The 11,055-nt window shown below is 39.1% G+C and overlaps 1 protein-coding gene across 1 annotated transcript; it reads left to right on the top strand.

Moving 5' to 3' along the window:
* The first annotated feature begins 314 nt into the window (after positions 1 to 314).
* Positions 315 to 1,641, top strand: LOC145100245 (uncharacterized). Its single transcript, XM_079037592.1, has 2 exons — positions 315 to 599; positions 704 to 1,641. The coding sequence occupies exons 1-2, from the start codon at positions 320 to 322 to the stop codon at positions 1,486 to 1,488; spliced, it is 1,065 nt and encodes a 354-aa protein (XP_078893718.1). The 5' UTR covers positions 315 to 319; the 3' UTR covers positions 1,489 to 1,641.
* The last annotated feature ends 9,414 nt before the right edge of the window (positions 1,642 to 11,055 follow it).

The raw sequence follows: 11,055 nt of genomic DNA, 5'->3' as shown, positions 1-11,055 counted from the left end.
ATTTAATAGATATTTTTAAAACTATACATATTTAATAAATATTTTTTTCAAAAACATCGTTATGATCAAAAACTCACCTTTATACATATTAATTTTAAATATAATTTAAATTTTACATTGCAAGTACAATTAGGTGATTTGACATTATTGACTTTCAAGAAAGCTTGAACACCAAACTTGGCCAAACACAACTCGCACGCTTCAATATTTCAAAATTTGTTGCAAATTCACCATATAGACTTGTATATATATACGACATTTGAGGGCATCTATTTCGTGTATAATTTCATACATCTTCTTTTGCTATTAAAAAATGAGGATGCTCGGTGCTAAAACCCTACTCATAGTTTTATTCTTACAAGCACTGTTGGTGTCGATGGTGACTGAAGCTGCATCTGCTAATAAGGTAAAACGTGTTAAACCTCCAAAGCCTGTGAAACCCGTTCAGGAGATTTTAACGTGCAAAAGCCGAAAAAGCAGATGTTTCATGAAGCGCATCAAGTGCCCAGTAGAATGCCCCAAGGTTAAACCAAAGAACCCTAAAGACAAAGCATGTTTTCTTGATTGTTATTCACCCAAATGCGAGGCCGTGTGTAAATGTAAGTAAAAAAAAAAAAAAAAAAAAAAAAAAAACTTCCTCTTCATACATGCATGCATGAAAATAAAGTTTAACTAATTAATCATTTGTGTGGATGTGTGATAGCACGTAAACCAAATTGCAATGGACCTGGAGCCGCATGCTACGACCCACGATTCATAGGTGGTGATGGAATTGTATTCTATTTTCATGGAAAAAGAAACGAGCATTTTAGTTTGATATCTGATTCCGACCTTCAAATCAACGCACGTTTTATTGGACTTAGACCTGAAGGTAGAACCCGTGACTATACATGGATCCAAGCATTAGGATTCAAGTTTGGCCATCACAATTTCGCTCTTGAAGCAGCGAGGACCCAAAAATGGGATGATGATGTTGATCATATAAAGTTATCATATGATGGGAAGGAATTGTTCATTCCAGAAGGCCATTCCTCCGAGTGGAATTCCCCAGAAGGCGACATACAAGTTGAAAGGACTGCAACGAGCAATAGTCTAACGGTGAAGGTACTAGATGTTGCTGAAATATCTGTTAACGTGATTCCTGTATCTGAGGAAGATAGCAAGATCCATAATTATCAGATTCCAACAAATGATAGTTTTGCTCATTTGGAAGTACAATTCCGATTCTTTGGCTTATCATCTAAAGTTGAAGGAATTCTTGGTAGAACTTACCGTCCTGATTTTGAGAATCCAGCAAAACCAGGAGTGGCAATGCCGGTGGTCGGTGGTGATGACAAGTACAAGACTAGTTCACTCCTTGCGGCTGATTGTGCTCTTTGCGTCTTTTCTCCTAAGGAAATCAAGGATGGAAATGATGACTCGCCAATGATGGAATATGGCATGTTAGATTGCACCGGAGGAGGAAATGGAATCATATGTAAGAAATAAGTATCTTACATTATTTGATGCTGCCTACTGAAAGCTTCTTTATTATATGCATGGAAGGAATGATTTGTGTGTTCAAAATGTTTGTGTTTTCTTGTTCCTTTTGACTTTGTACTTTGCTACGTACTGTGTCTTTAAACAAACGTGATTCTTTTCTTATTTGGTGCTATAAATGGAATAATAAATTATAGATTACTTTTTTTAGTACTTGGTTATGTAGTTTAAGTTTCTAAGGTAGTAATCACTAAAATCATAGAACTAAACTAGAGAAACTAATTAGGGCCTCTTTGATTTGGATTTGACTAGGTCAATCCGGTCAGACAAAAATGTATGACTCCGTCCGGTCCATCTGTTTGATATGCCTCAGTTTTGCATTTGATTGGGTCAACAATGTTTGACTGGGTCATAACAAAAAAAACTTATTGACCAAGGCTGATTGAAATTTATTCCACCATTGCCCCTAACGTTGCCTTCCTTGCCATTTACCATCAGCGCCACCCTTGTCTTCCTTCCTCACAGCCATTGACACCGCCTCCTCCTCCATTCCCATTGGTAGAAGGTATGTTTTTCATCGATTTAATCTCTGGAAAGGGAAAAATAAACACGAAAAGAGAAGGAAGGATGGAGCAGATTCGGCACACAGCAAGTGGGGGTGGTTCTATGGTGTTCAATCGAGACAAGAAGGAATGAAATGAAGGCAATGGTGGTGGAGCTTAGTCCGGTAACGGCAGACATGTCGAGGGAGGAGAAGCCATCGAGATCGGTGATCCTCTTGGTCTAATTGACCTCGTCGCCATCAAGATTGGTGATCCTCTTGCTTCTTCTCTCCTAGCCCTACAAAACGCAAAGGAAATAAGTGTTTTGGTGTGGCTTCTCGGTGTGCTTGGTCAACAGAAAAAATATTTCATTATAATATTTTTAAAACTATGATCTTTTACTAATAACGAAGAAATCAAATATGCTCGTATTTTTTGTAGTCCTTAATAATTGATAACCGGAGGTAAAATAATCATTTTCTATCGGTCGACACATTCAGTCAGATATACAATCAAACAACACGGTTTCTTACTGAGTCAGAATTTATTACACAGCCAGATTTTTCTCAGTCGGCACTTTCTTAATAAGCAATTATCAAAAGGGACCTTAGTGAAAATAAAAGGTTATTACATAATCACATATGGAGGCTAATATAATATTTGGGTTAGGACCACACTAGCCCAAAACCTATGTTTTAGATTTTTAGTGCGATGGTTTTTTTGTTTGGTTGCCCCTGAAATCGTACCATTAAACGCCAAAATTAAAATTTTGCATCTTTAAGGAACGAACCGCACTGTTCAATACATTTTTTTGGTGCGGTTATTAGACAATTAAAGTGTGATATGTATATAATTATATTAGAGGGTCATGAGTGTAAATATATCTCTTATATATATATTGTTATTGTAATCGTGGATACAATAAGAATACAATTACTGATTAGCAAAGTCAACTTGGTATCAGAGTCTTACGGCATACCCTAAAAAAACACCAATCAAAAAAAAGTCGATCAAAGGCAAGCAGCACCGATCAAGGCTACAACGCTTCCCTCTCTTGCTTTTGTCGATCTGCACAGCCATCACCTACAGTGCTGCCACCTACAGCCACCACCTACAGTGCTGCCAACTACAAGGCCGCCACCTACAGTAACATCCAATTTCTTTTTTTTTTCTCTTTCTCTTCTTTCTGTTGCCGATCAATGTCACTTACAGCCTTTACCCCAGCAGAGAAAACTCTACATTGTCACCATATGTTTGGTTTCACTCTATCTCCTACCAATTATGGTTACTGGAAGGCAATGCTCTAACCATTCCTTCTCACCAACAACTTGTTTAGTTATATTGATGGCACAATTCCTTGTCCACCGATTACTATCCCATCTTCATCATCAGGCAAAGACAAAGATGGTACAGTACAACCCCCACAACCAAACCCAAATTACAACATATGGGTTTCCAATGATGCTCACGTACGTATGCTCATCATTTCTACCATCTCCGAGTCGTCATTCCAACATGTTCAAGGCAACACCTCTCGTGATCTTTGGCTATCTCTTGAACGAGCATATGCACCTCACACTTCCTCTAGGGAATACACCCTGAAAACTCAGCTTCTCAAGCCAGAGATGAAGGCCGATGAAAGCTCCTCTGCATACCTCACTCGAGCTCAAGAATATTCTGATGCACTCGCCAATATAGGCGAACCAGTGAAAGAAAAAGATTTAGTGATGCTAGTTATCTCGGGTCTAAGAGAAGAATACAATGGGCTGAAGTCAACCCTTCTTGGTCGTCAATTCTCGACTGCCTTTAAACAACTTCATGGTTTGTTATCAGACCATGATTACATGATCAAGAAATCAGCAACAACCATCTCTCCGGCTCAAGCTTTCACGGTTGTTACAAACAGTCACACCTCAGCCGTTCGTGGTGCTACCTCGTCCACTCCTCAACCGGGTCAACTACACGCTATTCAGCAACTTTTGTCACAACTTGGCCTTCAAGTTCAGCCCATTCATGCACAACCTGCTCAATCCTTTTACACCAACAGATCCGGAAATAACCGTGGTCGTGGACGTGACTCTAGACGTGGAAGAGGGAACTACAACAACAGAAATCAAGGAGGAGGTAACCGTAATCAATTTAATTGGGCTTCTAATCAAAACGTTGTTTCTGGCACATGCAACAAGTGTGGGATTGGTCATATCCCGTCACAATGCCCTAACCGTGATCCAACTACTTTGAGAACGAGACAGCCACCTTCGGCTAACTTTACAGACTACTGCTCACAAACTACATCCTCTTGGCTTCCAGACACAGGCTCTAGCCATCATGTTGCACCGGACCTATTAACTTTCGATAATGTTGAGGCCTATTACGGTGATGATAATCTTCACGTTGGCAATGGTAATGGCTTACCCATTCTACATATTGGTTCCTCACAATAATACTCGCCAAACAAAACCTTTAACCTTAAAGACATACTTCATGTTCCCGAAATAAAACAAAACCTTCTTTCTGTCCAAAAGTTTTGTCTTGATAATCATGTGTACTTTGAGTTTCACTTCTCTTTCTTTGTTGTGAAGGACAAGCTTACACACAATATCCTTCTCATGGGTCCAGGTAATGATGGTCTCTACTCCTTTCGTCTTCCTCAAACTCAACCTATTCACAAAATAGCGTTTTCTACTAATCGTGCTTCATCCACCACATGGCACCAACGACTTGGACATCCACATCCACAACTCTTGAAGTCCATGTTATCTAAATATCATTTACCTTTACAAAATAAGTGTGCTAGTACTTTTTGTGATTCATATCATGTTGGAAAATCGTCTAAACTTCATCTGTCACCATCTATTTATAAAATTTCACACATTTTGGATTTAGTTTTTTGTGATGTATGGGGTCCAGCTCCTGTTACCTCTTACGATGGTCACAAATATTTTCTGTTGTGTGTTGATCATTATTCTAGCTTTATGTGGATTTTTCCATTAAAACTAAAATTTGACGTTTATATTATTTTTAAACGATTCCTTGCGATGGTTGAACGACAGTTTCAAACCAAACTAAAATCCGTCCAAACCGATTGGGGAGGCGAGTTTCGAAATCTCTCTCAGTTTTTCTCTCCTCTCGGCATTACTCATCATCTTTCACGTCCGCATACCAGCGAACAAAATGGTTTTGTTGAACGAAGACATCAGCATATTGTCGAAACCGGTCTTACTCTACTTGCTCAGTCCAATGTTCCTCAACGGTTTTGGCATCTTTCCTTTGACACCGCAGTATATCTTATTAACCGAATGTCGTCCCGAACGAACTCCAACACCTCACCCTTTGAACATGTGTTCAAACATAAACCTGATTTTTCCTTTCTTCGGGTTTTTGGATGTCAGTGCTTTCCTCATCTCCATGCATACAACAAACACAAAATGGATTTTCGTTCTACACCCTGTGTGTTTCTTGGTTACAGCACTGCTCATCACGGCTATCGGTGTTTAGACCCACAATCTGATCGCATCTATGTGGCACGTCATGTTTGATTTAATGAGCAATCCTTCCCTTTTCACAAACCTCCTACAATCACTCTGACTACAACCACTACAAATCCCTACATCTCAATTTATCCAAACCCTATCTTACCACCCACTGTCTCACCCTCCACAACACCTATTGCACAATCTGACTCACCGGATATGATACCTACCAACACCTCCCCCATGAACATCCCATAACCAAACGACCTCTCATTTACACATATCACCGTCGTTCCCAAAACACCAATCAACCACCTCCGCTTATTCCTACTCCTCCCTCTAACATCGAACAACCTACACATACTCGACCAGCCAACCTACGCCCCAATCCCAAATCAACCAAACCTTATGATGCCACCTCCTACCATACCCAATACCATTCGCCTGACACCGAACCAACAACCTTTACCATTGCTAACAGGGATCCTAAGTGGCGCAGTGCCATGGAAGAAGAGTATTTGGCCCTGATGCGGAATGCTACCTGGACGTTAGTGCCACGTGTTCCAAATTACAACGTTGTTGATTGTAAGTGGGTATACAAATTAAAAAGGGACCAAACAAGGGTGATTAAACGTTACAAGGCACGACTAGTAGCAAAAGGGTTTCGGCAACAACCGGGCATTAATTATCAAGAGACATTCAGTCCTGTAGTAAAATCAACAACTATTTGTGTTGTTCTATCTCTAGCTGTAACACAAAAATGGTCCCTAAGGCAACTCGATGTACAAAATGCCTTCTTGCATGGTAATCTCACCGAGACAATTTATTTGCAACAACCACCTGGGTTTGTTAACTCGGCAAAACTAGATCATGTTTGCTTGCTTCACAAATCCTTATATGGATTAAAGTAAGCCCCTAGAGTGTGGTTCCACCGTCTATCTACAACTCTTCATTCCCTTGGATTTAAGGGTTCCAAGACGGATCCTTCCTTGTTTATTTACTCCTATCGGGGAACACTTTTATACATGCTTGTCTATGTTGATGACATTATTTTGATAGGAAACAACTCGCATGCTATTAATAAAGTAGTACAAAGTCTTAGCCAATCTTTTGTTGTTCAGGATATGGGCCAACGTCATATTTTCTCGGTATTGAAGTCACTCGTCAGGGTCATGACATGGTTCTATCACAACGAAAGTATATCCTTGAACTCTTACAGCGTGCAGGTCTGTATAATGCTAAACCGGTCTCGTCTCCTATGACAAGTAATGCAAATGTTGCTCTTGGTGACAGTGCCACGTTTGATAATCCGGTCAAATATCGCCAAGTTGTAGGTGCTCTTCAGTATGTCACATTGTCTCATTCGGATATTACTTTCGCGGTTAACAAAGTCTGTCAGTTTATGCATTCCCCCACCAAGAATCATTGGTCAGCAGTCAAAAGAATTCTTCGTTACTTATAGGGCACCGCTGACTATGGTTTGTGTCTTAAGCATGATTCGAGCACCATCCTCGATGCCTACACTGATTCAACTTACAACTCATTGACTTGCTTCTCTGATGCTGACTGGGCTGGTTGCCCAGACTACCGTCGATCCACTGGGGGATATGCTATCTACCTAGGTTCCAATCTAGTATCATTTTCTACTCGAAAACAAAAGACTGTATCTCGGTCGTCAATAGAGTCTGAATACAAGGCCCTAGCCGATACCGTTGCTGAACTCACATGGCTCGAAACTCTATTACGCGAACTTTAAGTCCCTGTTAAGTCGGTTCCTATGCTGTGGTGCAATAATCTTGGTGCTACATATCTTTCAGCTAATCCTGTCTTTCATGCGCATACAAAACATGTTGAAGTTGATTTTCACTTTGTCCGAGAAAAGGTGGCGCAACGCAAGCTTTCAGTTCAGTTTATATCTACTCATGATCAGATTGCAAATGTGTTCACCAAGCCGCTGCCCTCGCAAGGATTTCTCTCTTTACGATCCAAGCTAAAGGTTGCTCCCCAGCCTTAGCTTGCGGGGGAATATTAGACAATTAAAGTGTGATATGTATATAATTATATTAGAGTGTCATGAGTGTAAATGTATATCTTATATATACTCTTATTGTAATCGTGGATACAATAACAATACAATTACTGATTACCAAAGTAAACTGCGGTTGTCGTTTGTTTATGGTGCAGTGGATTTTTTTTTTGTAGTTTTTACTTCCATTAAATTGTCACTTTGAATATTTAGGGCATCATCTTAATATCACCTTCCCTTCCTTACTCCATGCGATCTCCACACCTTCCACCCCCATGAATGTATACCTTCCGCATCCAATCAGCTATGTTTTCTGCTCTCCATTGCTTCATGTTGTTCCTCGTGAGATCGTTTTTGTAGGTGAGATCACCATATCAACAACATTATGTTTTTTTTCAAATAAAACCGTCACAATAGATCTCGTTCTACACAAATAAACATTAATGTTCAATTTTAAGTCAGATCATTTTATCAGTTTTTGGGGCTCAACAAACTAACAAGATGATTAATTATAGTTATGAGATCATTTTTGTTAGTGAGATCATAATGTCAATATTTGTTTTTTTTTTTGCAAATAGATAGGTGATAGGTATGTGAAAGATGGATGCAATATGGCAGTGACGGATCTAAGAATTTTTCATGTTGGAGGCATTTGATCAAACTATATAATCGAGCCAAATCAAATAGGTCAAAATATTTTGGGTCGGGTCAAATTCATCTACTATTTCATTCCCAAAAAAAACATCATATGTAATTTATAAAACAAAAGAATCAAATCCATAAAAACTCTATTTATCCATTCCTATTTAATATCACATAACCTATATTCAAAGTTAAAACTTCAAACAATTGTACAATTCATACATTTAACAAAATCATATAAAAAATGACTATAAAGTTCACACGCATAATTACTACTTATCCCTATCACATATAGTAATTATATATCGATCTTTGTAAAAAACAATCTTTAAAATTTTCAAACAATCAAAATCATATTTGGCATATGTTAACCTATTATTATTAAAAAGAGCTAGTTATTATTATTAAAAAGAGCTAGTTAGAACATAGATAATATAATATTGTGTTCCACTTTAGAAGAATATTCCATTTTACAAGAATGCAGTTAAATAAAATTTATAAAAATATACAAAGTCTCACTTAAAGTTCAATTATAATTAAATTATTATTTACAAGTTAAAAAAATAAATATATAATAAGAATTAAAAAAAATTCTTTTTTATTGATTAGAGAATTAAATTAAATAGAAATATAGAATCTTCAATAAGAAGAAGCTACGCTTCATGGTCAAAATTAAAAAGCTATTTATAAATAAGACTTGGCGAATTGACATGAATAAGGAATAGAATCAATAGGCTATCACAATAAAAGTATTTGGAGCAGTGGCAGTGTCATTTGAAACAAACGTTGGCCTCGATTGGTAGTAATTCTCACAACTTCATTGTTTTCTTATAAAACAATTGTTTTTTTTTAAATAATTGGGAGTGACTCACTTTAATAATTACGGATATGAGATAAGTATTTAGTCATAGTATAACAATAGTATAACAGAGCTATTTTTTTTAAAAGAGATTCAGGGGGGCAAAGCATCCGGCAGCCCCCCTACTATCTCCGCCCCTAGCCCCCACCCTCTTGTTAATAGGTCTGCTCCTACTCATCTGTTGAAAATCAAACTAATAAACATGTAAGGAAACCGACAAATAACATTGACAATTATATGTCGATTAGTTGCGAATAATAGATCCAACTATTATTATTATTATTATTATTATTATTGATGGGATTAAAACAACTTTTAATCTATGAATATCGATTAGATCTTGAACAAGTATATGAATATGAAACAGCAAGAACACAATATTAAAAACAAAGCAGAACGCAATATTAAGAACAAAACAACTTGAATCAATCGTGTCGAATGATTAAATAAAATCCTTAGAAGAGCTCGATTAAGAACATCAACTGTAAAGGATTGGAAGATTACAAGAACGATTACTTGAAAATGTTGTACTCTTAATCAATCGCTATATTGATAATCTCTAGAATCTTAACCTAATATGCATGCAAGCATTAACTTAAATACTATACATAAAAGGCTCTCGGTTGGACAGGCCCAAACCGGAGAATAAAAGGCTAATCTTAACGAGCCCAAAAGACGCAACATCTAATAGAACTTCAGCCCAACAATCTCCCCCTTTGCGTCAATTTGGAGCGAGACCTTCACTTCTTACTTTGGCCGACAGCTGAAGCTGGTACTTTCTTCTTCACGGTGCTAAACAGACACTTGGTTATTGAGAGGATGGTCTGTCTAAACCGGATGTACCAATTGATCATATCATTGAAGTACTTGATGTCATCAGCCGAATTGTCCTTACACCGCTTGACGATTGATAGGACGTGCTCCAAGCAAGCTGTGGTGTAGAGGTGCTTGTCAGCTAAAGCGAACAGACATTTCTGTCCTTCGGCTCTGTTGAACATCACTGAGTTTCGCCTTGGATCTATCTTGCCCATTTGCATTGTGTTTAGATCACTGGCCGATCCCACTGGTGCTACTTTCGGTTTCTTCTTGAAAACGGTGGCGACCTCCTGATCCATTTGGGCAACCTCCATGATGTAGCAAGCCAACATCCTTTTGACATGGTCTAAGATGGGACCATATTCGACTTCGTTTGTCAGCAGGATATTGTACAAGACTATCCAGTCATGAGGATTCAGATTCGGTAGATCCGCCAGGGTGATGATGTGAGCAGTTCTTGCAGATCCTCGGATAAGCTTGAACTTGACGTTTGTAAATCTCCCCACGGCAAAAGGCTTCATCACCCGAACATTGACAATCTTCTGGGCGCTCCATGTAAGGTATTGAGGGCGAGCGGCCTCCAGGTAGAAGTCAATGAGCTCCCTGTCAAGCTCATCGTTCGGATGCGGGACTTCAAAGATGTTGGAGAAGGCATGGAAGATGAACGTCTTTCGAGTCAGTGGCATATCGAACTGCGAATCGATGGTGTTGTTGCAGTCGAACGATATCACCGGCTCAAGCCATAGTATGCTTGGAGTCTCTATGGCCTCTTTTATCAAACGATCCCTGGTCCAGGCAGGGAAGAGCAGCTTTCGGCTCTCAAGGAGATCGTGGGCTTCTTTTTGCTTTCGTTCGGCTTCTTCAGCCTTACGCGCCACACGACTGGCATCACCTTCAGCATTGCGACTGTTTTTCCGTTTCAATAAGTCGGCAATGGTCTCCTTGTCTTCATCTTCATCTCCTTCCTCTGCTATGTTTTTGCCCTTGTTCTTCACACCCGAACCCGAGGCATGACCAGTTGGGGGTGGTTCGGTTGTGTGAGTAGCTTTGGAGGAAGGAGGTGGTTTCGATCCTTTCTTCTCATCTCCCCCTTGTTTCGGAATGGACACGAAACTCGGCAGACCTTCAATTTTGCTTAAGAGGTCCATAGCCGGGGAGAGCTTTTCAGCGAGGGTGCGCCTCACCGAATGATTAAGGATGGGGTCGTGTGCTTCCAGG

The sequence above is a fragment of the Lactuca serriola genome, chromosome 4 (genome assembly GCF_051521515.1).
Source record: "Lactuca serriola cultivar US96UC23 chromosome 4, Lser_US96UC23_V15, whole genome shotgun sequence".
NCBI lineage: Eukaryota > Viridiplantae > Streptophyta > Magnoliopsida > Asterales > Asteraceae > Lactuca > Lactuca serriola.
The sequence above is the reverse complement of the archived record's forward strand: the minus strand, read 5'-3'. Positions and strand labels throughout refer to the sequence as shown.

Bases quoted from the DNA above. Each gene is read 5' to 3' on its own strand.
- LOC145100245 (XM_079037592.1), top strand. From the start codon at position 320: ATGCTCGGTGCTAAAACCCTACTCATAGTTTTATTCTTACAAGCACTG. The intron at 600-703 runs GTAAGTAAAAAA...GATGTGTGATAG, and splicing joins ATGCGAGGCCGTGTGTAAAT to CACGTAAACCAAATTGCAAT.